The 27,088-nt window shown below is 55.8% G+C and overlaps 2 protein-coding genes across 5 annotated transcripts in view; both read right to left on the bottom strand.

Moving 5' to 3' along the window:
- Positions 1-1,347: 1,347 nt before the first annotated feature.
- On the bottom strand, positions 1,348-16,183 carry DMKN (dermokine). Of its 3 annotated transcripts, XM_029925936.1 has the most exons (20): positions 15,587-16,180; positions 15,139-15,354; positions 14,954-15,013; positions 14,630-14,680; positions 14,319-14,459; positions 13,211-13,276; positions 12,918-12,968; positions 11,063-11,110; positions 10,366-10,419; positions 9,393-9,437; positions 9,199-9,246; positions 8,966-9,013; positions 6,479-6,535; positions 6,138-6,185; positions 4,238-4,285; positions 4,087-4,128; positions 3,686-3,754; positions 2,302-2,325; positions 2,147-2,194; positions 1,348-1,680 (listed from the first exon to the last, which is right to left on the bottom strand). In XM_029925936.1, exons 1-19 carry the CDS (start codon positions 15,962-15,964, stop codon positions 2,147-2,149), a joined length of 1,542 nt encoding a protein of 513 aa, XP_029781796.1. In that variant the 5' UTR covers positions 15,965-16,180; the 3' UTR covers positions 1,348-1,680. The 3 variants fall into 3 exon arrangements, with proteins under 3 accessions (XP_029781796.1, XP_029781797.1, XP_029781798.1); XM_029925937.1 differs by lacking the exon at positions 11,063-11,110 and having other exon boundaries at positions 15,587-16,183; XM_029925938.1 differs by lacking the exons at positions 6,138-6,185; positions 6,479-6,535 and having other exon boundaries at positions 15,587-16,183.
- A 7,963-nt stretch (positions 16,184-24,146) lies between these two features.
- Positions 24,147-27,088, bottom strand: part of SBSN (suprabasin) — a 3,674-nt gene continuing 732 nt past the window's right edge. Inside the window, exons 2-5 of one of the 2 annotated variants that reach the window (XM_029925965.1) lie at positions 26,566-26,811; positions 25,290-25,355; positions 25,138-25,182; positions 24,147-24,323 (exon numbers count right to left, since the gene is read on the bottom strand). In XM_029925965.1, the coding sequence (XP_029781825.1) occupies positions 24,300-24,323; positions 25,138-25,182; positions 25,290-25,355; positions 26,566-26,811 (381 nt within the window). In that variant the 3' untranslated portion in view covers positions 24,147-24,299. Of the gene's footprint in view, positions 24,324-25,137; positions 25,183-25,289; positions 25,356-26,565; positions 27,082-27,088 lie in introns of both variants that reach the window. The other variant, XM_029925964.1, reaches the window with a different exon arrangement.

Below are 27,088 nucleotides of genomic sequence, written 5' to 3' on the forward strand. Positions count from 1 at the left end.
TGCCTCAGGGAATAGAGAGGCTCAAGGAAGGGAAAGAGACGGGAACGGCCGTCCGTGGAGTACGCACACACATTTACAGATCAAGTGTGCCGTCGTATATGGGTGACGCTAATGTGTCTGCCCACAGTAATTATAGCAGTAACATCAAACATCAGCAATCACAGACCGCCATAACAAAAATAGTAAGAATAATGAAAAAGCTTGAAATGTTGTGAGCATTGACGAAAGGTAACACAGAGACACACAAAGTGAGCAAATGCTGTTGGAAAAAATGGCACCAATAGACCTGTTTGGGGCCGGGTTGCCATGAACCTTCAGTTTGTAAAAACGTAATAGCCACAAAGCACGGTCGGATGAGGTATGTCCGTATAAAGCGGTAGCCCCAATTTCAGGACAAGTGTGAAAATAAGAATAGTCCTCATCTTCCTCTCAGCCAGATGGCTTTGATCAAGGTGGGTTCCCCAAGTCCATTTTGGGCCAGGTTTCTTTCAGTTATTCATCAACTATTTGAGGCCTCGCCTGTGCCAGGCCCTGTGGTCAGTGTGGTCAGCTGAGCAATGACCCAGGCAGATGGACCATGCGCTCAGGGAACTTGGGATCTCAGAGGGGGTCACCGAGGCTGGCAAGGTGCTTCCTGTCCTTTTACTTCCTGGGTCACTGCAGGGATGTTGGAGATGAGTGGTGGGGACTCCCTAATTTGGGGACATTCTGCCGCTTTGATGAGACTTTGGCTTAAAGACCCTAAGCACAGACCCTCCGGTCCGGTCTGCAGAGCTTGTAGGCCTGTGAGAAGGCTGGCCTCCACCTGCACCAACGACCTCTGCCTGTTTCCTTGGTACATCGATGGCGTAGAAGTTCCCACCACCCCCTCTGCCTCCCAGGGACACAGACCGAAGGCACTGGGTGTGAGCCTGCTACTTCCTACACCTACACCGCAGTGTGTTTACGAGGCCAAGGCACAGGCTCTGCTGGCCCCTGGCCCCTGTTCTTGCCCCTTCCTAACCCACTGGGACTGGCCTCCTGTCTTGAAAAGCCTCTTTAACCCCGTCTCCTGATGTGATCGCTTCCCTGTTGCCTTTTCCAGGCTAGCAAAACACCTGGGAGTGCCTCACCTGCAGGGGCATGGCACTCGGATGCAGACTGGGCAAAGATAGTTTTTTACAGATGGAGAAACTGAGGCACGGTGAGATCAACTACCTGCCGCTTGTCAGCAGGAGGTCTTCTCTCCCCGCCCCCTGCATTGGGTATACCAGTCTCAGCGGGAAGGCACATTATCTGCCCCTAAATCACTTCCATCCTCCCTGATCCAGCCCATCAGCACAGCGATAAAGAATACAGTGTAGGAAATCTTAGGGAAACAAGACTCAGGCTTTATTTGCACAAAACTCAGGAGGAGAAGCTTCTTCTGAAGAACTGTCACACGACTTCAGGTCACAAAACAGAGTAGGTGAAGAAAAACGGCGGTTTATCCCAGGAGGCTGCTGGTCAGGGAGACTCCACAGTGCGGTTGCCAGAGACAAGGGACAGACCGACAGGGTCCCCAACCTGGAGAAAGCGGGGGTCAGCAGCTAGACCAAGCCTGACACTGGGCGGGGCGGGGGTGGAGCTGGGGACGGGCCTGACTGCGCTCCTTGAAGACTGCCGCTTCTCAGGGCCTCCATCGTGACCGGAAATAATTTTCTAGAAGAGAACAAAGCCGTCAGTAGCGGGCGGCTCCTCGGGGGTCTGTCGAAACCAGGTGCCCTCCCATCCAGCCTCGGCGCCCCCGGTGTTTCCTGGCGTCCTACCTGTCTCTCCCGTGGGTCCCCTCACTCTTGCTCCTCCCTGGAACGGACTTTGTGGCTCTGCTCAGGTCTTCTCCTACCTCTCCCGCCCTGGAGACTCACTTCCGCTGCACCTTTGTCTGCAGTCACCCCAGACCCTTCCTCAACCTCTCCTCCCGGCTGCCCCTGTCACGCCTGCTCCCGGGCCTCAGAGGGTGCTCCCGAGTGTCCTCCGTCACTTCCTCCTGAGTCTTCCCCCACACCCCACCCGAGCGGCTCCTCCTCAGTGCCCTTAGAGCTTCTGCCCAAAGCAAAGCAAATGCTGGGGTCCCAGCCCTGCCCGCAGGGTGACCGTGCCCTCCGCAGCCCACTCGGATACTCACCTACCAGACCTTCACCCACTGCAGCAGTCCAGGCTGCACCCGGGAAGCCTGCAGGAAAGGAGAGTGTCTGAGCCAACGGCGCCCTGTCTCCGGCAAGCCCTGTGGCCTCAGACCCTCTCTCTCATGAGCCCCGTTTTCCCTGTCCCAGTACTCACCGAGGAGGAAGGCGTGGCTCCCCCCTGTAAAGAGAAGATCAGAGGAGGTGATGTGGGGCAGCAGGGACCTCCGTGTCCTCTGCAACGTCCTCAGGGCTCAGGAGGGGCCCAACAGCAGGGGAGGGCACAGACCAAAGTCCTTGGGTCTGACTGGACGTTCAGCTCACGGACTGTTTTTCAAAGCAGATTTATCACCCTAAGTACCTGACCCAAGGTGAGCAGATGCTGGCCAGGCAGATGGAAAAGAGGGGAGATGGGTGTCCCCCTGCCTCTGGGTGGACAGAAATCGGTGAGTGGACACCCACAGGCGGTGCCGGCTGCTCCATCGCCTGCTTCCAGTCAGTAGATGACTTCTGATCTCTCAGGAGAAGTCCCGCCCCCGAGGGCAAGGCCTTCCTTGTTCTGAGAGATGGAGGGGAATTAATGCCTGTTTTTTTTCCCCAGCCAAATTAGTACTCATTTATGGAATCTGTAAGATGGCTTTCTTTGTAACTGAATGAAATATAATTCTCAGGGTTGTTTTCTGTTATTTTTTTAAGTTTATTTGTCTATTTTGAGAGAGAAAGAGAGAGAGAATCCCAAGCAGGCTCCACACCGTCAGTGCAGACCCCAAAGTGAGGCTCGAACTCACAAACTGTGAGATCATGACCTGAGCTGAAACCGAGTCAGACGCTTAACCAACTTAGCCACCCAGGAGCCCCTCTCAGGGTTTGTTGTTAGTTTGTTTTCTGTTACTTCTTTTGTGGAATGAAGCATTAATTTTCCCACGAACCACAAGTTTCTGGGCAAGCCCCCTCCCCCAAGTGCTGGTGTGACTTCCTCTCCCCCACCCTCCATGAAATCAGCAGGTAAAGAAGTGGAGGGAACAGACACTAAAAGCAAAGTGGGGGCGCCTGGGTGGCTCAGGGAGTTCAACGTCTGACTTCAGCTCATGATCTCAGGGTTCGTGGGTTAGAGCCCCGCGTCGGGCTCTGTGCTGACAGCTCAGAGCCTGGAGCCTGCTTCCGATTCTGTATCTTCCTCCCTCTCTCTGCCCCTCCCTTGCTCATGCTCTGTTTCTCTCTCAAATAAAGATTAAAAAAAAAAAAAAAACAGCGCAGGCTGCTTGTTTTGCCCTGTGCATGAGTGTATAAGAGTGTATATCCCTCTTTGAGAGGATGTTCGTTCTCCGTTTTCTCCTCCACATGCAGGGCAGCCACTGCCCCCTTGTAACCTTTCCTGAGCAGGTGGGTGTGAAGAACATGGAACCTTCCACCCTCTGATCCAAAGTGCTCTCAGGGAGCCCGAGTCTCCCTGCAGACCAGACTTTCAAAACGAACAGGACCCAGCCTCAGCTAAACCTGGCAGGACCCCAGCGAGGAAACAGGGCACTTGGGAGTCTTACCTTTGAGGGGATCTTGGCTGAGTACTGCCCACCAGAGGGAGTAGGGTATGCCTTCTGTTTATAGTTGTTCTGTGAAAGAAAGCCAGAGAATGGGGGTGGGGGCAGGAGAGAAGGGGTGAGGGCATTTTGCTGTGGAATGAACACGCCACCTCCCTGCCTGGGCCAGACCTTCTCCAAGCCCCTGCCTTCCCTCCTGCATCACGCACTCTTTTCTGTAGGATCCTCTTGGGCCAGCCAGAGCCCGCGGCCTCACCCCACTTGGTGGTCCTCACCCGAACAGCCCTGCCTCCTTCCTCCCTGGTACCTCTCCCAGCTCCTCAAGTGTTACTTAGGAGATGAGGGCAGGAGGCCAAGGAGAGAAGTGAGGTCTGAACCCGGAGGCCCAGCGACAGATGTCTTACCTTAGAAGTTACAGCTGCCACCTCTTCCCATCCTGCGTCAGACTGAGAAAACGACAGAATGGGGTGTGAAGAAGAGAGAACTTCAGAGCGGCCAGCCCTGAGAACAAGGGCCAAGGGCCGTTGAAGGCAGTCTGAGGGCGGAGAGACTCACCTGGCCGGCACCGCCCGACCTCTTCTGGAGCGATGACGCATCAGCGCCCTGGGAGGGAGAGGGAACCACAGTTAGGGCGCCTCCGTCCACGGTCCTCGGCCCCGCCAGACTCGCAGCCTGTTGCCCAGGCTCGGCCCTCCTGCCGAAGCACCAGCACCCACCCACCACACCGCACCCCTGTCCATGGGCCATGAGCAGTGCTACCTGCAGAGAAGGCAGGGAGCCTGGAGGAAACTGATGGCCCCGAAAGATACGGCACAGATTTCCACACTGAGTGTGGGGGAGCGAGGCAACACCGCCCCCACCTGCACACCTGGGGCTGAGGCAGACTGGCCGGGACCGAGCAGGGAGCCGTGCCCACAGTCTTCCCCAGCGCGGATGCCCATCTCAGCCCAGCCCGCCTTCTGCCAAAACCAAGCGCTGCTCCATCCTCGGCCCCACAATCCCTGTTCACAAACGCTGTTCCCGCAGGGTTCCCGGAGGACAGGCTCTTACCCTCAGCAAATGGAAGCAAAGCGGGGTGGCTAGACTAGCTCTGGGCCAGAGAGAGAGAAAGGGGAGAAACACAGGAAGTTCGCGAAGCCTCGTGAGACCCAGCGCAGTGCGCCACCATCTCCCCTCCTGGGTCAAGGCAAGAGGAGAATTCTCGGCAGCAGGAGAGTTTGGTTTCTGCGACTATCCCTTCGCCACCTGGAGCCCCCACTCTCGCCTGCCCACGCACAGGGTTAGGATGTGCCCCCTAACTCTCACTTAACTCCCACTGATTTTTAGCCCCACTCTTAGCCCCAACACTGAGGTCACAAACTGCTTGACCACAGTCCTCAGGACATTTTTCCCTTGGTCTGCATTTTTAAATTAAATGAATTGTGAACCATTAAGAATCAGATTTATGGGGTGCCTGGGTAGCTCAGTCAGTTGAGCATCAGAGTCTTGATTTTGGCTCAGGTCATGATCCCGGGGTTGTGGGATCGAGCCCCTCGTTGGGCTCTGTGCAGAACGTGGAGCCTGCTTAGGATTCTCTCTCTCTCATTGCCCTTCTGCCTTGTTCGTGCTTGCTCTCTCTCTTCCTCTGCCCTGATTGCACTCTCTCTCTCTCTAAAATAAAAAATAAAAATAAAACTCAGATTTCCATCAAATGACATGGCCACACTGGTCACTCATGAGTGCATGACAGTACGCAGCGGAAGGGCCTTGACCTCCCCCTTTGCATGGCCCATCTGTCCAGCCAGACTTGCCTGGCCCACATGGATGAGTGACTGGGCAACCTGTGCATCAGTGCCCAAAGGCCACTGGCCATACAGAATTGAGGTGTGGCCTCCTGCAGGACCCAGAGGTCCTGCCCATCCTTCCCAGAACCCAGATATTCAGACCCTCTGCACCTGCTTGCACTTGACCATGACCTGACCTTCTCCCCCCTACCCCCTGTCCCTCCTATTTTCTCTCAGCCTTCCTCCCTAAAGCCCCTTGTCCAGTGCCAAGAGTTGACCTCAGCTCCAGGCCTCTGTGTCTTCCCACCTGGTGTCCTGCCGCCCGCTCACCCTGCAGTACCCACCCAGCTGTGGCTCCCCCTGACCCAGGCCACGCCCAGCAGGAAAAGCAGCAGAGCAGAGATGGTGGCTGGCTTCATGTTCCTGTGCCTCTGGAGGCCCCGGCCCTTGGCCTCGGCTTTTATCTGAGGGAGGACCGCCCACCCAACTCCTCCAGTGACTCACAGCTTCTCTCTCCCACCCCACCCCCACTCAAGCGTTGCAGACAGGGAGGAGAGTGGGAAGGGAGGGAGGCACCTTCCCTCAGCAGGGAGCATAAACAACTGAGTCCACAAGCCATTGCCAAGGGCCTAGATCCCATGTCCCGGAGCTGAGCTAGCCGACCCCAAGACAAGAGGCTTTGCCACCCTTACCTCAATAATTGCTCTCCAGTTCAAGAAAGGGGTGTTGTGTTTGAAATCCTGGAGGGAGAAGAGGTGAGTGGGCCTCAGCAGGGAGTATGACAGCGTGGTGGAAAGTCCGGGGCTGATGTGGGAGCGTGAGCCTGGGTGTGGTTCGGGGGTTAGGTGGAGGGGGTTAGGTGGCAATAGCGGAGGGGAGGCTGAGGGTGTTAGCCCTTCTGATGGTACTTCAGTGAGATCTCAAAAGTGACAAGAGGGTGAATTTTGCAACAGGTGGGCTGGGGCTTGAGAGAGGTGGCGAGAGGGACAAATGACCGGATCCCCAGTTCTTTGAAAAGTGAGAGGTCTCCTACCTCCCAGAGCCTGCTGAAGTAGAGGAGGGCCCGCGTGCTGGGGGGTGGGACTTGGCCCTGTAGAGGAAAGGCGGGGTGCAGGTTAGCAAGGAGCCGGCCCCCTGCTCACCTGCGCCCCTGTTCCCGTTCCCACCATTGCAACCTTCATCGTGACTAAGGTTTGGGAGAAGCCGGGTGTCTTCAGAGACACCAGAAAATGGCTTCTGGAAGCAGAGGGAGAGGGAGGCAAGATCGGGGGCCACTAAGCAGCTCCCCTCCTCAGGCGCATGCCCCACGCTCTTCACTATCCTGCTTCCCCAGCCTCTGACAGAACTCATCAGCATCCCTGCCCCCAGAACTTCCCGCCTTCCTACCTGCCCTTCCCCCTCCAGCCCATTTCCCAAAGCTGAGGGCTATGGTCGACCCTTCCAGAATGGCCTGGAGAACAACAGTGGAGACGTAAGAAAGGAGCAGAGACCAGGAGTGGGGGCAGCTAAGGTTTATTTCGAGGGTAAGGGTTGAGATTAGTGGTGGGACAGTGGTGGTTTAAGAAGGGGTGGGAGGGGGGCTCCCATCCATCTGGTAGCTCCTTGTCTGGAAGTCACGGGGTGCGAAAGCTCCTCTGGTCCTGGGCAAAGAAATAAGTTCTAAGAGGAAGCTCAAGGCATAGGAATTCAGGCCGTAGTGGGCCAGGTCAGGGTGGGTCTGGCCTCCGCTGCTGAAATCTGCAGGGACCCATTTGCCCACGGCAATCATCCAGTCAAATCCAGATATTCCAGTTGGGCTTGAAGCCCTAATACTTGCTGAGAACTGTTACGTGTATTCTCCTTGTCCTCACTGGCCAGTCCGGCCCTCCTTGTGAAGGAGATGGACTCCCTGTTCTCTTCTCTGCCCATCTCTGTCCTGCCCTGGTTCCTCGACCTGCTCCTGGGGAAGCCGCCCCAGATGAATCCTGCCTGTGAGGGCTCTCCTTTTACCGGCCCCCTAGACGTGCGAGAAGGTTACTGCCTTCCTGGACTCGGGGAAGTGTGAGTATGTGCCTCCGACCCTAAGTTCCCATAATGGGGGGGGGAACCTGAGGGGGGGGCTGTTTCTCTATAAAACAGAAACAGTCCATTTGCTCCATCCAGACCAGAACCGCACTGCTGCTGAGAACTTCTGCCTCCTGTATCTTTCACTGTCCCCCCTTACTCCCCAAGAGGCAGCCCTGGCCGTGCTGAGGGTGAGGCTCTGTCCTTGCCGCCCTGCCCACCACCACCACCTCGTTTTCCCCACCAGTTTTAGAGGTTAGGGACCCTTGCCTTGCTTCTTTTGTGCTATGGATCAGAAGCTCGGAGACTGTGACAGGGAGGGGGCCTGGGGCTGCTGGAGAACAAGCCCCCCATCCCTCCTCACCCCTCCTCACCCCCCCCCAGGAAGAAGCAGCTGCTCCTCAGCTCTTGTCTCTGGGAGCTCAAGGAAGGAGGGGCCCCGTGTTGCCACATTTTTCAAGAGAAGCCGGAATTTTTGTAAAATCTCCCAGTTTTTAAACTTTGGTGACTAGTTCAGAATGCTTCAAGAAAAAGAATGGATCATGGGCGCCTGGGTGGCTCAGTCGGCTAACTGTCCGACCCTTGATGTGGGCTCAGGTCACGATTATCAGGTTGGTGAGATCCGCCTCCCTCTGTGTGTGGAGTCTGCTCGGGATTCTCCCTCTCCTCTCCCTGCCCCTCCTCTGCTCCCGCTCACTCGCTCGCTCTCCCTCTCTCTCTCTCCCTCTCTCTCCCTCTCTCTCTCTCAAAATAAATAACTAAGCATTTAATTAAAAACAAAAAAGAGTGGATCAAACAAAGCACACCAGCGGGCCTTCGCTTGCAAATTCTGCCTCTGGCATTGGCCTGGGTTGTTTATCTACCTCTGCTCTGGAGGCACATCTGCTATTTGGGTGTCAAATCAGCCCGACCAGGGGATCCCCTGAACGTGGAAGGGTGGGCAGGGAGGAAAGAGAAGGGGGTTCAGGGCCCCAAGCGCCTCCTAAGCTCACGCGGGCCCCGGGCCCAGCGCGCCTGGCCCCCGGCAGACATACGGTACACACACGGCCCTCTTGTCCCTCCTCACTCAGCCTCTGTCCTCCCTCGTGCGGCCTTTCTGGCCCCGCCGACAGTGCCGTCCACCCCTACCCGGCCTCTGTGGCCTCTCCCGTGTCCCGAGGACTAGGCCTCCGCGCTCTCCCCTTAACCTTCCAGGTCTCAAAGGGGAAGCTAAGCTTCAGACTTGCTCAGTCTGCGGTCTGCGCTGCACAGTGAGACCTGAAGGAGGCCCACTCCTTCCTCATGCCCGACTCCCCGCTGCTCCCAAGCTCCGCCCACCCCTCACATCTGCAGGCCTTCCTCGTCATGGCTGTCCCCTTTTGTCAGCACTGGACAAAACGCTCCCTTAGTGGCCACCATCGCCTCCCCAGGTCCCCACACCTCTTCTCCATTCCCTCCTCACCCGGAGATCGGAATGGCATAGCCTTCCAGCCCTTACCTTGTTTATGGCATCCCAGTTAATGAAACCCAGCTTGGATTTAAAATTCTGCAGAGGAAAAGAAAGAAAGGAAACTGGAAAACTGGGCCATAATGCAATTGGCTCAGGGCGTCTGGGCAGGAAAGGCCAAAGTCCACCACTGCCAGTCATTGGACATGGAAAGAGGACTTCCCCCTGCGGGACAGGGGTTTGCCTTTCCAACAGAGTAAGCAGAGCAATCTGGCTGAGCTCACCTTCCAGAAAGTTTCGAAGTTGAAGAGCCCAGGAGACGTCTGAGAATTCTAAGGCACCGGGGAGAAATGGGATGAGAGTGGGAACCCACCTTGTGAGCCAGAGGCAGGGGTGGGCGCCCTGGGACTCAGGAGGGGACACAGAGTTTCCTTGACACCACGGTACAGGCCCAAGGTGGGGTGATGCCTCCACTCACCAAGGTATCGATCCCACTGACAGCTTCACCTCTTCCACTGGACCCCTGGGTAAGAAGAGGGGACTAATTTTCAAAGTCTGTGCCTCCTGTCACACATGCCCCCTTGTCAATCTGCTCCTGGCTCACCATCTCTGCCTTGGCTCAAGCTCTGTGTCTGTCCATAAAGTCACCTTCTCTTCTTTTTCACACAGCAGCTAGGAAGCCCACCGTCCTAGAATATTTACCACTTCCTAAAATAACCCTGCCCAGTCCCTTGAATCAGATTCATATTGTGCCTCCCCCTCCCCCCACTCCGCATAGCCTGCCCCCAAAACACCGCTAGGAAGTATCGTGTGATAGGATCATGCCTTATCCTGCCACGTCCGTGTGTGGCGTTGTCTCCACTGTACAGAGAAGGAGACCAAACTCAGAGCCATCAGCAGCTCGCCTCAGGATCGGTCTCCTTGCTGGACTCCAGGGTCCGGATCCTGAACCACTTTGGTGGTTGCAGAAAGTTCTGCGGTAACTCGGGTGAGGGGGGTGAGCGAATTAGGCTTTGCTGTTCCCATTTGACCCGAGAGGAGGCCCAGACTCAGAGAGGTCAGTTGACCGGCTTGAAGATGCCCGGATGACAGGTGATACCTGTCTTTTGAACCCCAATCTACTAACTCAGAACTCACTGCCTCTCCACTTGTCTACGCTGCTTCTCGAGTGTGGTTCCCAATATAGCCCCTCGGCCATTCCTCTGTTACTCTCGGCTATGTTTTCCCTCACAATGATAGCACGGCTCTGACCAGAGTTCAAAGGAGGGAGAGAATGAATGAATGGAGAAGGAGACAGGGATCCCAGACCTTTGTCTGGTCTCCCGATGGTGACCCGACACACACTCAGGGCAGCTGCAAGAAGACGCCGATACTTCTATTTCTTTTCCCGGTCCCTTAGTGCTCTGTCCCCCACTGCCACCATCCCTTCTCAAACAGCCATCCCTGCTCACCTGATAGTTGCCTTGGGAGCCCCCAACGAACTGACCGCCTTCTTTGCTTATTTCCTGAGGAGAGAGAAAATGGAGAAGAGTCGGTGGGGAAGCAGGAAAGATGCGAGATGAGAGGCCAGGACAGCAGAATGTGGGCAAGGGACTCCTGAATTAGGGGACTGGAGACTTCCCAGGTCCCAAGAGAGGCCCTTCTCCCCGGGCAGCTCCGTCTTCCCTGGCAAATCCTGCCTCAGCTTCTCATGAACTTGGCTGGTGCTCACTTTACTGTCCTTACAGGTAACATAACCACCTCTTTCTGGTCACATGTGCAAGCTGCCCAACAGGAAGGGCCTTTGTCACTAACGTATTTGAATTATCCCGTGGTTTTGAGACAGGAGCCAGCCAGACTGTGAGACTAAATTGATTCAAACTGCAGGGCCCAGTCTGAGCTGTTTTGCTTTGGTCAGAAGGGTGACACTAGCTGGAGAGTCAACGCGGGCCAAGGAGGCCCAGAAGTAGCCTGACTTGTCTCCTCCTAAGTGAGAGGTAGTCGCCTCCAGATCCCCACTTCCCAGGACTGAGATGAACCCCCAGAGCCAAGATCAAGACCAGGCTACAACATGGGACAATCTGCCCATTGGTGTCGCTACTGCCGAGCTGACCTCCACGCCATCCTCCTGCCACCAGACTCTCCTCTCAAGGCCTGGCATCTCCTTACCCTGAGGTCACCAGAGCCGCTGGGCCCTCCCTGTCCTCCTCGGGAGCCCTGAAGGATGAGACACAGAACACAGGTCATTGTTCTAGATCTTGGGTCCATCCCTGAAAATTTTTCTGCTGATTTAATACAATTCTTTTAAAAAACACTCATGGGATTCTCTTTTGGAACGTGTCAAAATAATCTTGGAATTCATCTGGGAGAATAAGTGTCTAAGAATAGGTGAGAAAACACTGGAAAAGACAGGCAGCAAGGGAGGACCTGTACTGGTAGATATTAATGTACTGTAAAGAAAGCAATGCCCAGCACAGATGAGCCATTTAACCAAGTAGAACCCCCAGGCGCCTGGGTGGCTCAGTCGGTTAAGTGTCTGACCTCAGCTTGGGTCATGATCTCATGGTTTGTGAGTATGAGCCCCACATCAGGCTCTGTGCTGACAGTGCGGAGCCTGCTTGGGAGATTCACTCTCTCTGTCTCTCTCCCTCTCTCTCCCCCCCTCCCCCCCCCCCCCCCCCCCTTTCTCCCTCAAAATAAATAAATAAACTTAAAAAAAAAAAAAGGCACAGCTGGGTCGCCTGGGTGGCTCGGTCAGTAAGCATCCAACGTCAGCTCAGGTCATGATCTCATGGTCCGTGGGTGGGTTCAAGCCCTGCGCCAGGCTCTGTGCTGACAGCTCAGAGCCTGGAGCCTGCTTCAGATTCTGTGTCTCCCTCTCTCTCTGCCCCTCCCCTGCTTGTGCTCCATCTCTCTTTCTGTCTCTCAAAAATAAATAAACACTAAAAATTTTAAAAACAAAAATTTACAACCCCCATAGGAACTCCCCCAAAATGTGAAGGTATTTGCAAGCAACATTTTGACATCAGTTGGTGGAAATAATTCAGTGCGTGAGGCTGGGAACACCAGTTCAGTGTTCAGGAGGGTGCAAGGGAGATGCATCATACCTCGCTGGCTCCCTCTCTTCTGTTTTTATCTGGTTTTTCCCTTCCTAAGAAAGCACACAGCTCTGATCCAAAGTGTGGGTTAAATCCAGCTGATCTGAGGAACCGGACCAGACTGTATACAGCAAAGTCAAGTCCAGATGGATGAAAGAGTTAAATAGAAACCATGAAATTATAGAAGTAGTTCTAGAAGAAAATAAAAAGCCTTTTTTATTTTCAAGAGCAGAAACCATAGAAGAAAAGACTGATATATTTGAGTACGTATTTAAGGCGTTGGTACATAAAACACCAGAAATAGAGTTACAGGCTGGGAGCTTTTCGGACACCTGTCTACCCATCGAGATTACTATCTCTAGTATCCGAGGAGCCTGATATTCAGGGAGCCTTCTCAATGTGGCACCTTCTCCCTGTCGGTCGGCCGTGCTCACACCAGCCGTGGTGGAGCCCCATCCGCCATGCCCAGAACCAGATAGAAACCAGAATCTCAGCCGCACCCCAGGCCTGCTGACTTAGAACCTGCATTTTCACAAGAACTCTAGGTGATTGATGGGGACCTTAGTGTAACACTTCCTCTTGTCAGTGCCGCAGGTGCTGACAGAAAGCCCAGATTTCCAGAATAACCAGGAGGGAAGTGTATGCTTTCAACACAGTTTCCAAATGCTGTCGCAAACATCACGTGACTCTGTTCATTGGCCAGGTGGGCGTAGATTATTAGAAATGATTGTTTCTAAAAGGACTGGCTTCCATGTGATTTTTCACCGCTCCATCACGGTATAAAGTGAGGCACATCACGTGAGGATTTGCAATTCATTATTACTTTGGAGATTAGTGAGTATCTTTAGGGGTAAGCGTTCGGTTTCTTCCCCACAGACGGAGTGGGGCTGAGCAGGGTTGGGCCCAGTCCCAAGTTTGGCTCTTACCTGACCCCCAGATCCTCCAGACATGCGGACTCCATTCCCTGAGCTGTCACACTGAGAGAGAGGAGAGAGAGAGAGAGAGAGAGAGAGAAGGCTTTCTCTCTGTTGCCACTGGGAAACTTATCCCAGACCCCAAACTGCAGCATGTTGCCCCCAAGGCTAGCCCACATCCACCCCCAGCAGCGCACCCCCTCTCAGCTCTGCCATCATCCCAGGGGCCCCGGCACCCCCCTTGTCTTCCCTTCTCCAGAGAAAGGAGAGAGATCTGTGCATGGGGTGACTCAGCGGACACTCACTTCAGGTTTATTTCCACCACTGCTTCCGCCACCGCTGCTACTGGAGGAAGAGCCGGAATTGTATCCCTAGGAGAGAAAGCAAGGGTCTTCGAAGGACTCAGCGAGAACCAAATCATTTCCGGGGTGTCATGATTCTTTTCACTCCCCTGTCCCCAACCTCCATCTCCTCCCATCTTTAGCTAGCCAGTCATGGAGGGAAGTTACTTGGAGCACGAAGGCCCGTTGTGGCCAAGTGTATTTGGAAATATGGGCCAGTTTGGGGATTCTGAGCTATTGTCTCCTCTTCCCCACCCCCTCCCTGCCTCCCGACATGCCAGAAGTGAGGAATCTTGACCCTGGCACCTAGGGGCTCAGTCTGCCCTCCTCCTGCCTCTCTTCCCCCTCCCTCTCCTGGAACCTAGAAAGGGGAAGGGACCTCTTGAGTCCTTACCTGGGAGCCTGAATAGCTGCTTTGATCAAAATTCCTAGAACTTTCTAAAGGACAGTCCTATATGCGGAAGCAGGTAGTACAAAGGGCAGTAAACTAAAGTGGTCTGTGGGACCTGGCTTATTCTAGTCACCTCTCTCTTATGGCCTGACAGCTTGTGGCCAGATACCCGAGAAAGCCAGCTGTGTTCCCCCCTCTGTGGGAAAGCCCACGCTGAGCCCATGGGCCCCTCCTGGCCCCTCACCCCTTTTGCAGGGGCCTCACGTGCCCTGTATGTATCCATGTCATCTACACCGAGCTCCATAAATGTCCTTTCTCTATGTGTGGACAGGTCTGCCCCTGTTCCCTGGGGAGCTCCCCAAGCAGGTGTCCTGTTTTCCCATGGCCCCCTCTCTCCTTCCGTCTGCCACCCCCGTCTCTGGTCAGATCAGCCCAGTGGACATGGTGCAGGAGTGGGTGAGACTTGAGAGAGAGCATCCCCACCGCAGGGAGCGGAACACCTGGAGCCCCGGGGGGCTGGCAGCAGGCAGGACACCCCTGCGGGGGACTAGAGGGCGTGTGTAAGGAGTCCCACCTGCTGGGCCGGCAAAGATGGGGAGCAGGGGCCCAGGAGGGCGTCTCCTCAGCAGGGACCACCGGGGCGGGGCTGCACCTCTGCCTTCATCAGGGAGCAGGACTCACCCAGCTGGTCCCGGAACTGCTGCCACCGCTGCCGCCGCTGCTGCCGCTGCTGCCGCCGCTGCCACCACTGCTGCCACCGCTGCCACCGCTGCTGCCACCACCGCTGCCGCTGCTGTCGCCGCCGCTGCTGCCACCACTTCCCTGAGGGGCAAGAAGAGAGCAGAGTGAGAACCGGAGTCGAGGACACCGGGATCATCTGCTCCCCTCCAGCGCCCCCCACCCCTCCTTGCTCGGGCACGTCCCCTGCACAGTCTCAGGCGAGCAGAGACTGCCGTCTGCTGTGCAGAATGCCCCCCGCCGCCGTCCCTTACCCCGGAGCTGCCGGAGCTTCCGCCTGAGCCCGCGGGCGGGGCGTTGGTGCACTGCGGAGGAGAGTTTCCAGCCCTGTCAGAGCCGCGGCCACAGCCAGCCCTCCTGCCTCCTGCGGCCTCTGTCCCCACGTGGTTCTCCCCCAAGCCGGCCCCACTCCCCTCCTGTTCACTTGGCCTGACCCGTCTCTCCGCTGTCCGAGCGGCCTTGTACCTCAGTCCCCCCTACACCCCAATCTTTCTTTTCTTTCCTCGTCATCTCGCCTCCTTTCCGTCTCACCGGCCGGACATCCTTGCTTCCCCACAGCCGTTTCCTTGTCCCCTTACCTCTGTGTGTGAGTTACCACCGCCTCTCACTGAGCCGTAACCGGGCTGGACCACGGCCCCCTGCAGAGAAGGGAAGGCCGAGGGTGGAGACTGAGGGCGACTGACCGTGAGATGAGGAAGGCGCGGAGACCACACATCGGAAGGGTGGGAGGTGGCGAGCATCAAGGCTGGGGTGGTCACCATACCTGAGCGTTGGGCCTCCAGTTGGGAGAGCCTCCATTGGCTCCTTGGCCCCAGGGGCCTCCCTGAGGGTGGGTTCCAAAGCCACCGTTTGAACCTCCGGGGTATCCGTGGTCCCAGGGGGTCCCCAGGCCTCCAGGATTGCCGTGGCTGTGGGCTCCAGAGCCGCCCTGAGAGCCAAAGATGTCATGGCCTCCAGATGGAGGTTGGCCGTTGGTTCCCTGCAAGAGCAACATGCCCGCAGTCAGTGTGTATGACCATCCCCTTCGCGACAGGGAGGGCAGGACAAAGGCAGAGGCGGGTGGAGGGAGACCCCCAGGGGTGGAGGAAGGACAAAGAACACGGAGGGAACCACCCCAGACAGCCACCAGTAAGAGGCCCTCCCACCCGCTCCGAGACTCGAGCCCAGGGCCCTCGGCCTCCCACTCCCACACGCGGCTCCCAGCTACTCACCCAAGCACCGTTGCCGCCAGGCACGCCCTGCCAGGAGCTGTGAGCCGCATCTGCTCCTTGTCGAATGATGTTCTCAGCCTGTCTGCCAGCCTCACCCCCGGGGTCCCTAAGGACCTGGGCTGCCTCCTCCATGCCACGGCTCATGGCCTCCCTGCTGGCAGACCCGGCGGACCCTCCGGTCCCTTGGCCAACAGCCTCTTCGACTCCTTGGCTAATGGCGTCTCCCACCCCCTGTCCAATGGCGTCTCCCATCCCGTGTCCCACGGCCTCCCCCACCCCTGCTCCAGCACCCTCCCCTCCTTGCAGCAGCGGGCCGGCCCCCCCACTGCCCAGACACAGGGTCAGCAGGAGGCAGGCCAGGGAGCCCTGCAGCCTCATCTCTGCCTCGCTCCTCCTTCCCCTCCTGTCTTCTTCCCACCCGAGTGTGCTTCTCTTTGTCCTCTCTCCTCGTCCGTGCCCGCGTGCCCTCCGCTGCTCTCTTCTTCCTTCGGACTTCTTCTCCCTCCCTCTAGATGTGCAGCCTTCTCCTTTCCCAGACTCCCCTGCCTTCCCAGCGTCCTCCTCCCCGCCACTACTCCTTATACTGTAGCTTGAGAGAAGGTGACAGGGCTGGGCAGCCCTGAGTCCCTCCCTCGTGACTCAGGGCCAGCCATCCGATAGGGTAATGAGCTGCAATTGTGAGTCCGAGAATCTGTGTTGAAACAGAGAGGGAGCCTGAGCATCAGGGAGGGAGGAAGAAACGGGATGAGGCAGGTCCAAAAGTGTTCCGATTTCCCAACCTTAGGAATTTGGGGCGCAGGGTGGGGATGGGGGCATCTGAGGAGATAGGTGGTTGGTGTCTCCTCGAGGGGGTGGGATGGAGGGGACTTAGGAGAGAGGAACCACAGGCAGCACCCAAGCAGGGAGGCAAGTGTAGTGGGCGGGACCCACTACTGGGAAGCCAGCCTGGGTCAGGGGCATCAGGATGAGAGGCGGGTGCCCTTTCTTGGCCTTGCTGCTTGGTTTCAGTGGCCTTTGTCTCTCCCATCTGTCTTCTCTCCTATACTGTCATGTCAAGGTGACTGTCCTCAACCTCTCCCATACCTTCCAGCCCGCAGAGAGCCTGGGAGCTGTGAGATTGCCCTTAGCAGGGACCCCGAGCCCTGGGGAAGGAAGTGGCCAACCAGGGTGTCTCAGCACTGGGGCTGCTCTTGGCCGAGAAAGCTGGGTGCGGAGCAGGGAGCTGGGCGGGCCGGCCACCCCCAGGGAATGAGTGGGAGGAAGCAGCTGACCCAGGCACCCATCCTGTTTACCTGGCCCACAGGGGGCACGTGTGTGAGCTCACAGCCTCCTGGGAGGCCCAAGACTGCTGCTCGCCCCACCCGCCCCTGTCTCTGCAGGGCCCGGGCTGCACCAGCAAGGGAGGAGGGGTCAGCGTGAGGGACCCCCCACATCCCAGCTCAGGACATGGAACTCAGCATTTCCCCGTCTCGCCCCTGTTTCGCACCCTGGGCTGCTTCTCTGCTCCCAGGGCCCTGGGTCCTCCCACTTGTCCCCGGCCTTGTATCACTGGGACTCATCACCCAGTTAGGAGGGGCCGGTTTCCATCCGCCTTTCTCAATGCCTCTCAGTCCGTCCCTCTCCACCCCAGCACCCGCACCCCGACTTGTAACACCCTCTCACCGTGTAAACACAATCCCGGTCTGTGCCCGGCAGCTCCTACCTCCTTGTTATTCCACCTCTCTTTAATGATAATAATCATGAGGACAGTGGCAATAACAATATAATAATCATGGCAACTTCGGTTTCTCAAGGGCCTGCTATGTGCCCAGTGCCGGACTAAGCGCTTCGAGGCTCACACAGCCCCGGGAGATAGTCTTCTGGTAACTCCGTTTAGAGACCGAGTATCTGGGGCTCAGAGGGGAGCGGTGGGTGGGGGTAGAGCCAGAGCCAAGCCCAGGCCTGCCCCGCCCCGGAGCCCCACTGCCAGCACTTTCTGGCGTCATCTGCCTCAGACCTCCCACCTGCCTGTCAGAACCTTCTCCGGATAGAATGGGCTGTGGTTTTGCCCTGGGGCCCCGGGGTAGGGGGGTGTGGAGGGGGGCGCAGGGAGCTGGAGTAAATCTGAGGCCTCCAGATCGCTGATGGACCCCTGAACCTGCTGCTTCCATTTCCAAGGGCGGGAGCACGGGGCTGAAGGTGGCTCACACCTGACTCAGAGACTCCCTCCTGGGACACCACCCTGCCCGTGGCATGTAGCTGCCTTCCGTCCCATCGCTATTCCTAACATTTTCCCTTAAGCCGGCTTACTTTCTTAAGTATGTTACATGTCGCTTCTGTAAGAGGAAAGACAGGCTCACCTGCCCATAAACAGAAGTACCAGAAAACACAAGAGAGGCAGCCGGTGTTACACTGTCACTGGCTGCAGCTTCTGCACCTCCCTTGTTACAAGAGGAGATTAGCGGGGCACCAGGGCGGCTCCGGCGGTTAAGCGCCTTCCTCTCGGTCTCGGCTCCGGTCATGATCTCACAGCTGAGCCCCGAATCAGGCTCTGTGCCAACAGCACGGAGCCTGCTTGAGATTCTCTCTGCCCCCTTCTCTCTCTGCCCCTCCCCTGCTCTCTCTCTCTCTCTCTCTCTCTCTCTCTCTCTGTCTCTCTCCCTCTCTCTCAAAATAATAAACATAAAAAAAATACAAAAAGGTCAGCAAGCACGAGGAGGCCAGGGCCAGCACAGAAACCGAGACTCCCTCTCCCACGTAACCGGCTTCGGAGAAAACTGAGAAAAGGGCACTTTTCTCCTGGGCAAGTCAGACTTAGGCAAAGACTTGTTGACAGGCCACCTAAATGTCTCCCATGTTCTGCCCGCTGGGGAAAACCACCTTCAGGCCTCTCTGGGCCTACGAAGCCACCTCTGATCGTCTGAAGGCATATTTATGAAAGAGCCTGTCGTGAACCAAATAGAAGCCTAAGTGCCTCCACGTGGGTGATCTCATTTAATTCTTACACCACCTCGGGGGATGGACACCATTCCCATTTTGCAGGTGAGGCAACTGAGGCCCAGGGCTGGTAAACACACTCATAATAGCACATTTGGGAAAAGATCATGGTGAAACGGGGCTGTCCAAATCTGACCCAGGTCTGTCGGACTCCAAACAGCTTTTCCCCCGCATCTCCATGTGTCCTCTGTTCTCACCTGACACGCCCGACCTCACGTCCAAGACCTTTGGACTGCGGCGCTTCCGAGTCACTAGTTCATTCATTCAGTACGTCTTTACTGAGTACCTACTGTGCGTACAGCGGTTCTAGGCACGGGGGACTCAGGGTGGAAGAAGATCAGCTAAATCTGTCTCCTCAGGGAGCTCCCATCCATTGTGAGGAGGAAGGCCAATAAACATATCAGACGGTGAGCACTAATGGAGAACACAGCAGGGTGAGGGACTAGAGAAGACAGAGGGAGCATTTCAGGAAAGGTTCTTTGAGATGTGACCTATGCACTGAAACCCAAAGGAAGGGAAAGAAGGAGCCATGAGGATGTCTGGGAATAGAGTGTCCCAAGCAGAGGGATAGCCGTGCAAAAGTCCTGAGGCAGGAACCTGCTAACTCGATTTGAGGACTACTGTGGCTTTTTTTTTATGTCTTTATTTTATTTTGAGAGAGAGAGAGAGACAAAGACTGAGCAGGAGAAGGGTAGAGAGAGAGGGAGACACAGAATCAGAAGCAGGCCCCAGGCTCTGAGCTGTCAGCACAGAGAACAACATGGGGCTCGAACCCATGGACTGTGAGATCATGACCTGAGCCGAAGTCGGACGCTTAACCAACTGAGCCACCCAGATGCACAAAGGGGAAGTGGGAAGAGTTGAAGTCAAAGAGAAACCAGCCTGGAGAGTGAGGATTTGTGCACCATTGTGAGGGCCTTGACTCTGAAAGAGGTAGAAACAGTGGATGGTTTTGACTGAGGAAGACTGGGGTCTGACTCAGTCTTAATGGCGTCCCTCTGACAATAGGCTAGGGGGCAGGGGCAGGATGTGGGTACAGAGGCCTCGTGGGGAGGACAGAAGCTGGACTCAAGTGGAAAGAGGAAATAAATAAAGCCTTAGGTCTGGGTGGCATCTCTGTGGTGTCCGGTGCCTCAAACTGGCATCTACTGGCTCAGCTGTGCACCTTGGCTGGAGACTAGCTTCAAGTCCTAAGCCCAGCCCCTATTAGCTGTGACCTTCACCCACCTGGACAGTGGGTGCCTTGTCTGTGAGAGGTGGGAACGCCAGGGTGAAGTGAGGTGCTCAGAACAGTGCTGGGCACCCAGGAGCACGCGATGTGTGTTCTTGCTGGTGTTGGGCATGTTGCTGTTGTCGGAATAGTCTCTTGGCAGTTTAATTTTTTAATTTTTTTAATGTTTTTTTATTTATTTTTGAGAGACAGAGAGAGACAGCATGAGCAGGAGAGGGTCAGAGAGGGAGGCACAGAATCGGAAGCAGGCTCCAGGCTCTGAGCTAGCTGTCAGCACAGAGCCTGATGCGGGGCTCGAACCCACGAACCATGAGATCATGACCTGAGCCGACGCCGGAAGCCAGACGCTTAACCAACTGAGCCACCCAGGCGCCCCTTGGCAGTTTAATTTTGAGACAGGTGCACTGGCACATATGCACCTCCTGAAATGGCCCAAAGCAGAAATTTAATTTTAGGAGCACCTGGGTGGCTCGGTCTGTTGAGCACCCAACTCTTGATTTCAGCTCAGGTCATGCTCCCAGGGTCGTGGGATCGACCCCACATTGGGGTCCATGTTGAGCGTGAAGCCTTCTTAAGATTCTCTCTCCCTCTCTCTCTCTTTCTCTCTCTCTCTCTCTCTCTTTCTCTGCCCCTCGTGGGAGTCTTTCTTTCTCCCCCCACCCTGCCCCTCGCTGGCTGTACCCTCTTTAAAAAAAAAAGTACCCAGCTCTTGATTTCAGCCCAGGTCATGATCTCACCATTCATGGGATTGAGCCCCAGGTAGGGCTCTGTGCTGACAGTGTAGAACCTACTTGGGATTCTCTCTCTCTCCCTCTCTCTCTCTGCTCCTCCCATGCTTGCACTCTCTTTCTCTCAAAATAAAATAAATAACCTTTAAAAAAGGAAAAAAGAAAAAGAAATTTAAAAATAGAAAGAAACTTAATTTTAGAAAGAACTCATTTTGAAGTAGTCCCCTCCTCCTCCCCGAAGGTCCCGGCGAGGCAGGCCACCTGACCTGCAGAGACCACCAGCAAGGACGTGCTCTTGATGAGGAGCTGGGCCATCACCACGTCCTGGCTGGGTGGCCTCAGTCTGGGAAGGGGACCTCCCGTGGGCGCTTGAGAGGATGGGATGAATCATGTGGGTAAGTGCTCCGCACAGACACAGTCAGCACCCAATAAAACAGGGCTGTGAGGGTCCCGCCCAGACTCCACAGCCACAGAAACCGGCCCCTCCTCGCCTCACCCCCGTGCCTGCCTCCACGTGCCTGTCTCAGGGCCCGGGCCCTGCTCCCCCTTGTTCCGTGGCCAAGAGGGAAACCACGTTTGAGGGCGGCCATAGCCTCCCCTGTATCAGCTGCTGGCCGCTTGGGCCGGACCCCACTCTCCTCTTGACCATGTCCGTCGAGGGGGGACTGGACATCAAACGAGTAAACACGTAATTACGCGTTGTCCTAAGCACTCTGAAGAGAAGGATCCATGTGCCATGAGAGAGCCTTAACAAAGGTGGCCTGTGTGGCCGAGGTCTCTGAGACCTGAAGGGGAAGGAGGAGCCAACGCAGGGGATGAGAGAGGCACAGAGAAGGTTCCCACAGAGGGAACAGCACCCAGGCCCCGAGGCAGGAGTGAGCCGTGCCTCTTTTACCCTTCAAAACCTGGGAAGCGCTTGTTTTCCAGAAGCCTCCCAGGATTGACACTCCCCGCACATGTGATTATCCCCTACCCCTGGAGCTTTCAGGACCCCGTCCAAGCAGACCAGCAAGAAAATGTGCATAAAAATAAAACCAATGAGGGCTTTTCCTCCAGGAAAGAATGATTCCCTTGAATATGCCCTTTCCAGAAGGGACTCCTGCAGTTGGTATGAAACGAGCTCCAGCATAGAGCAGACCCTCAGCAGATGTGTAACGTGAATGCATGCGTGCTTCTCTGTTCCTGAGTTTGAGTCCCACATCGGGCTCTCTGCTGTCAGCGCGGACCCGGCTTCAGATCCTGTCTCCCTCTCTCCGCACATGATTTCTCTCTCTCTCACTCTGTCTCAAAAATAAATAAAAATTTTTAAAAATATACTGGGAAGACCTGAGTGGCTCAGTCGGTTAAGCATCCGACTTCAGCTCAGGTCATGATCTCATGGTTTGTGGGTTCGAGCCCCTCTATGCTGACAGTGCAGAACCCACTTCAGATCCTCTGTCCTCCTTTCTTTCCGCCCCTCCTCTGTTCATGTGCTCGCTTTCTCTCTCTCAAAAATAAACACTTAAAAAATTGTACTGATGCATGGCTAGATGAATAGATATATGACAGATGGACGTGTCGTAAAGCAATCAGAGTAAAATGAGCTTTTTAATACTTTTTTAAAACTTTTTTATTTTCAGTAGGCTCCACACCCAGTGTGGGGCTCAAACTCACAACCCTGAAATCAAGAGTCGCTCGCTCCACCAACTGAGCCAGCCAGGCACCCCATGCAGAGTAAAATGTAAATGGTAGACTCTAAATGGTGGCTACACAGGTATTCGCTATAAAACTCTTTCATCTTTGGGATACCTGGGTGGCTCAGTTGGTTGAGCGTCAAACTTTAGATTTTGGCTCAGGCCATGATCCCAGGGCTGTGGGATCAAGCACCATGTGAGGCCTCAGCTGAACATGGAGACTCTTTAAGATTCTCTCTCTCTCTCTCTCTCTTTCTCAGGATGACTGGGTGGCTCAGTTGGTTGGGCATCCAACTTCTGCACAGGTCATGATCTCATGGTTCGTGAATTCAAGCCCTGCATTGGACTCTGCTGACAGCTCAGACACTGGAGCCTGCTTCGGATTCTGCATTCCCTCTCTCTGCCCCTCCTTGGCTTGCACTCTGCCTGCCTCTCTCTCTCTCTCTCTCTCTCTCTCTCTCTCTCTCTCTCTCTCTATCTCTTTCTCTATCTCTATCTCAAAAATAAATGATAAACATTTAAACAAATTTTAATATTCTCTCCTTCTGCCCCTCTCCTTGGCTCACTCACTCAAAAAAAAAAAATCTTTCTGTTTGAAGTATTTTCAAGTCAAAATATTGCAGAGGAAGGGAAGGACCCTATATGATAAAAATGACAATTTTCTACAAATCAGGAAAAACGCAGTGACCGTGAAGTGTCAGGAATGTCACCATCACAGTACACATGCAGGCCCCGCCCCCCTGGTGTGGCGTGTACTTCTGACCCAGGCATGGCTTTGTATTTGTCTTCGTATTCTGTTTATATGCCTTGTATCCCCGGGAAGCCTGTGAACTCCCCAAGGGCAATTTTCCGTCTCTTATTTTCGGTCCCACAACTGATGGAATTTTGGAGCTGGAAGCCATGTTTGAAGTCCTCCTCTGCAGACACCCTGCCCCCCTTTATAGAGAAGGAAATTCCGGCCCCTGGAAGGATAGGAAGCTGCCCATAGGCATATGGGCCTACTAGGAGGGCAGGTGTCCCAGCACCCAGGCCAGTGCATTCTAGAGACTTCACAGGCAACAGGGAAAGGTCAGGTTCTCGTAAGAGACAGCCGAGATCATGGCCCCTCTGAGCCTCAGTTTCCTCATCATACAATGGGGATTGAAAGAGGACTTCCGCTTTGGGGTTGTGAGAGGCTGAAATGGGTCTAGCTTTTCACGCAGTACTGGAACCTAGTAAGCGCTTGGTAAGCAGTAGCTGCCACCACACACCTGAAAACCACGCCTTCCGTGTCACCGGTCCTGTCTTGTAAAGAGGCCCGCCCTCCTGTCATCAGCGTGCCTGCCGCCTGAGCCTTTGGTCCCCTCCCCATGCAAGCATCTCCCACACACATCTCCTTGCTCTCTCCTTTGCACGGATCCCCCTCCCCCCCCCACCCCTGACACACAGTGATGCCAAACGGGACAAGACTGTCCCCAATATGCTCTGCAGCTCTCGTTTCTCCTCCACTTACTGACTATGTGACCTTGGTCATGTTTCTTAACCTGCCCGGATCTCCATGTGCTTCTTTATTAAAAGGAGCAAGAACAGAACCTCTCACCTAGCTGGGGGGTTGGGAGGATTCGGTGAGGTCACTCCCGGAAAGCACCCAGCAGGGAGCCCGGCAGACAATAAATACAAGTTGTCATTGTTATTCCTTTGGTGTCACACCAGGTTCCCGCCATTCTCTTCCCTGGTGCTTCTGCCCGCACTGTCGGCCCAGAGTGGCCTTTTCTGCACAGAGGCTCCTCTCAGTGATGAGAAGCGTGGCTGGTCCCCGTGAGGGCCCTCTTGCATCTGACCAGCATGACATCCCCAGCTCAGCCGCCCTGGGTGCCAGCCCCCAGCTCCTTCAGCAAAGTAGCAAGGAGAGAAAAGAGAAGCCTCCCCCTTCCCCTCAACCAACCCCGCTCAGGGAGCATGGCCGACCATGATGGGAGTAAAAGAGTGTCGTGTTTATTCACAAATCCCAGCACAGCCCCCTTGTGAGACTCGGGAAGTCTGTTCCCCCACCCCCAGCTCCTCAGGTCAGGTCAGTTAGTGTGACCACAGGAATGTCAGTCTGCTGATAAGGCCAGTGCATCAGTTTAGGGAATGATGGCGATGACGCTCTGGAAGAGAAGAGGGAGGGAGTAAATGTAGGGAACACGGCCCTGAGGGGACCAAGACCTCCGCCCTCAGCCCCCTGGCGAATGAGAGGGACATTGACATTAGCTCCTCTGCCCTCTGACTTGCTTTTGTTCTGGGGAACGTCTTGGGGAGAGTGACTTCTAGATTCAGGAAGAATAGGGAGCCAGCCTCCCAGGCTGAGGTGCCAGCCGCCTCTGTGGGAGCCCAGAAGCCTCAGAGGGTCGCCTGCCACCCCCAGGGCCCCGGAACAGACAAGGGTATGCCTTGGGGCTGTCCCCCACCATCATCCGCATGCCCCAGCCTCTTGCAGCTCAGGTACTAAACGCAAAGAGAAGAGCTAGGACTCTGCTTTGGGCCCAGAGTAGGGACCAGGGTCCCACAGGAGCCTTTAGGGCAAGGGGGTGCCTATCAGCCAGGGAAGGGACAGAGAGGCAGGTTCCCCACTCCCCCCAGCCTATGGCTGTAAGGTGGCAGAGGGACTCACAGCGGGTTGGGAAAGCGAGGGAAATGGAGGAAAGACGGTGAGCAGTGCTGGGCACAGGGAGGGGAGGCTTTTGGCAGTGTGGCCTGTTGTGCCAGCCCGAGTTGGCCTCTGCCTCCGAGGGAATGGAAAGCGGCCAGAAGAGGACAGCAGGGGGTGAGGGACAAAGAGCAGGCAAAGGGAGCTGGGAAACAGGTTGGATGGATGGTCTCTGCAAGGCTGAGGGTCTGTCCACCGTGACCGGGAACAGGCAGTGGGAAGGGAGTGTGACTGCGTCTGCAGAGACCGAGAGCAGAAGCCACGTGGGCACTCACCTTCCACAGAGCTGGAAAGCTGAGGAAGGCCTTGTTGACCGAGGCCTGGAATTCAAGGACACGAGGGTTGGTCACTGGCACGTGTCCCACTGCCCACCCCAGTAGGGCCTCCCCTACCCCCACCCAGTCCTCATGCTGCTCAGGAGACTTACTCCAGATGTTAATGTTGTGGTTGCGGCCCCTCCTTGCTGGCCGGCGGAAACGCCTGGGCGAGTGCTCTGTGGACGAAGCCCAGACTGTCATTACCACCCCCTCAGCCCTTGAGGGTCTCCCAAGTTCGTCTTCCCCCTCTGACCTGCCGCCCTGTAGGGTGACCGGGGCCGGGGTGGGAGGCATAGGCTGACCCCTGCTCCCTCACTCTCCAGAAAGAAAACGCAGAGCCCGTGTTGCTGTGGGAATTCTGTGAGATGGGAAGGAAAGCCTGGAAGGATGTCTGCCCGCTCCTGACTAGTCTTCCCCCATTTCCTCTTATTTCAGTGAATGAATGCCCTGTCGCTGAGAAGGCCTTGACTGGAAAGGGAACCCAGAGAACCCACACGGATCCTAGGACCTCAGCCCCGACCTCAGCTCTGCCCCTTCTTCATACCCTCTGGCCTGACCCCTAACCTGGGTTGATCCCTGTCCTCACTTTATCCCCAGATACTCAGCAGGGCCTCCGCTGCCGTGGCCAGCCTTGAATCCCACAACAAACCTCCCCCTCCTGACCTCTCCCCAGTGAAGACTGCTGTCTGACCCAGATCCTCCCACCCCCTCTACCCTGTACACTTTCTGCAGAGTCCCTTCCTCCCCACCGCCCCTGGGTCCCTGCCTGGCAGGTCAAGGTCAAGGTCTGGACCAGTCCTCAAAGACTCTTCATGGAGATTGGAGCATGAGGAATTGAGGCAGACAGGGGTCAGCCTAGTCCCCAAGTCCCCTCCTTGGTGCCTGTTCAACTGAGTGCTAGCCACATGACCTTGGCAAGTCCCCTGACAACCTCCGTGAGCCTCCACGTCCTTATCTGAGAATCAGGGAGTCAGCATCCTCACCCTGACTACCTCAGAGGCTTGTTACGGAAATTAGGCAGAGCTTATCTCCAGAAGCCATTCCTCAGGTCTTTCTGTTGCTCTGGGTTTTCTCAACACTCACTGTGTTTGCACTGCAATAGATCTTGGCTCATAACCACTTCTTATTCCTCAGCAGAGGCTTCATGTGCCTTCTCTTTACACCTCCCCAAGGTGGGGCCAGGTCCCTGTCAGGCTGCCTGATACAGGGCTTTGCGATGAGGTGGTTGGATTCATATGAGCAGCTGAGCCCGGAGAGGGGGTGTGGTCATAGGGCTGCCCAAGCTTCCTTCACTGAATGAAGGCTCCAGGGACCACCCAGATGTCCCAAGGGTTTAGCCTCCCCCACCAGCCCCTTCTCCCCGCTTCCCCACCCCTGTTCACCTACATTCAGCAGCTTGTAGTCATCCTTGCCGGCTTGGTTGACCCCATTATGAATATTCTGCGGCAACCTGTCCACCTCCTTCCCGGCCTGGCCGGCAGCATGGTGGACACCTTGGCCAAGTTTCTCCGCTTCCTTTCCAGCCTGGCCGGCAGCGTGGTGGACCCCTTGACCAAATTTCTCTGTCTCCTTCCCGGCCTGGTTGACCCCATCGTGGACCCCTTGGACCACTTTGTCTGCCTCCTTTCCGGCCTGTTCAACGGCATGGTGAACTCCCTGGCCAAAGTGCTCTCCCTCCTTCCCAGCCTGATTAGCTCCATGGTAGACCCCCGGACCAAACTTCTCTGCCTCCTTCCCAGGCTGGTTGACTCCAGGATGGAACCCTTGGACTATTTTGTCTCCCTCTTTCCCAGCCTGCCCTGCAGCATAATGAACATCATGGCCAAACTTCTCTGCCTCCTTCCCAGCCTGGCTCACCCCATGGTGGACCCCCTGACCAAACTTCTCTGCCTCCTTCCCGGCCTGGCTC

Source organism: Suricata suricatta, chromosome 16 (genome assembly GCF_006229205.1).
Source record: "Suricata suricatta isolate VVHF042 chromosome 16, meerkat_22Aug2017_6uvM2_HiC, whole genome shotgun sequence".
Classification (NCBI taxonomy): domain Eukaryota; kingdom Metazoa; phylum Chordata; class Mammalia; order Carnivora; family Herpestidae; genus Suricata; species Suricata suricatta.

Bases quoted from the DNA above. Each gene is read 5' to 3' on its own strand.
- DMKN (XM_029925936.1), bottom strand. From the start codon at position 15,964: ATGAGGCTGCAGGGCTCCCTGGCCTGCCTCCTGCTGACCCTGTGTCTG. The intron at 14,460-14,629 runs GTAAGGGACGGC...CTTGCCCCTCAG, and splicing joins GAAGCTCCGGCAGCTCCGGG to GGAAGTGGTGGCAGCAGCGG. The intron at 4,129-4,237 runs GTGAGTCTCTCC...TCGTTTTCTCAG, and splicing joins GGTCGGGCGGTGCCGGCCAG to TCTGACGCAGGATGGGAAGA.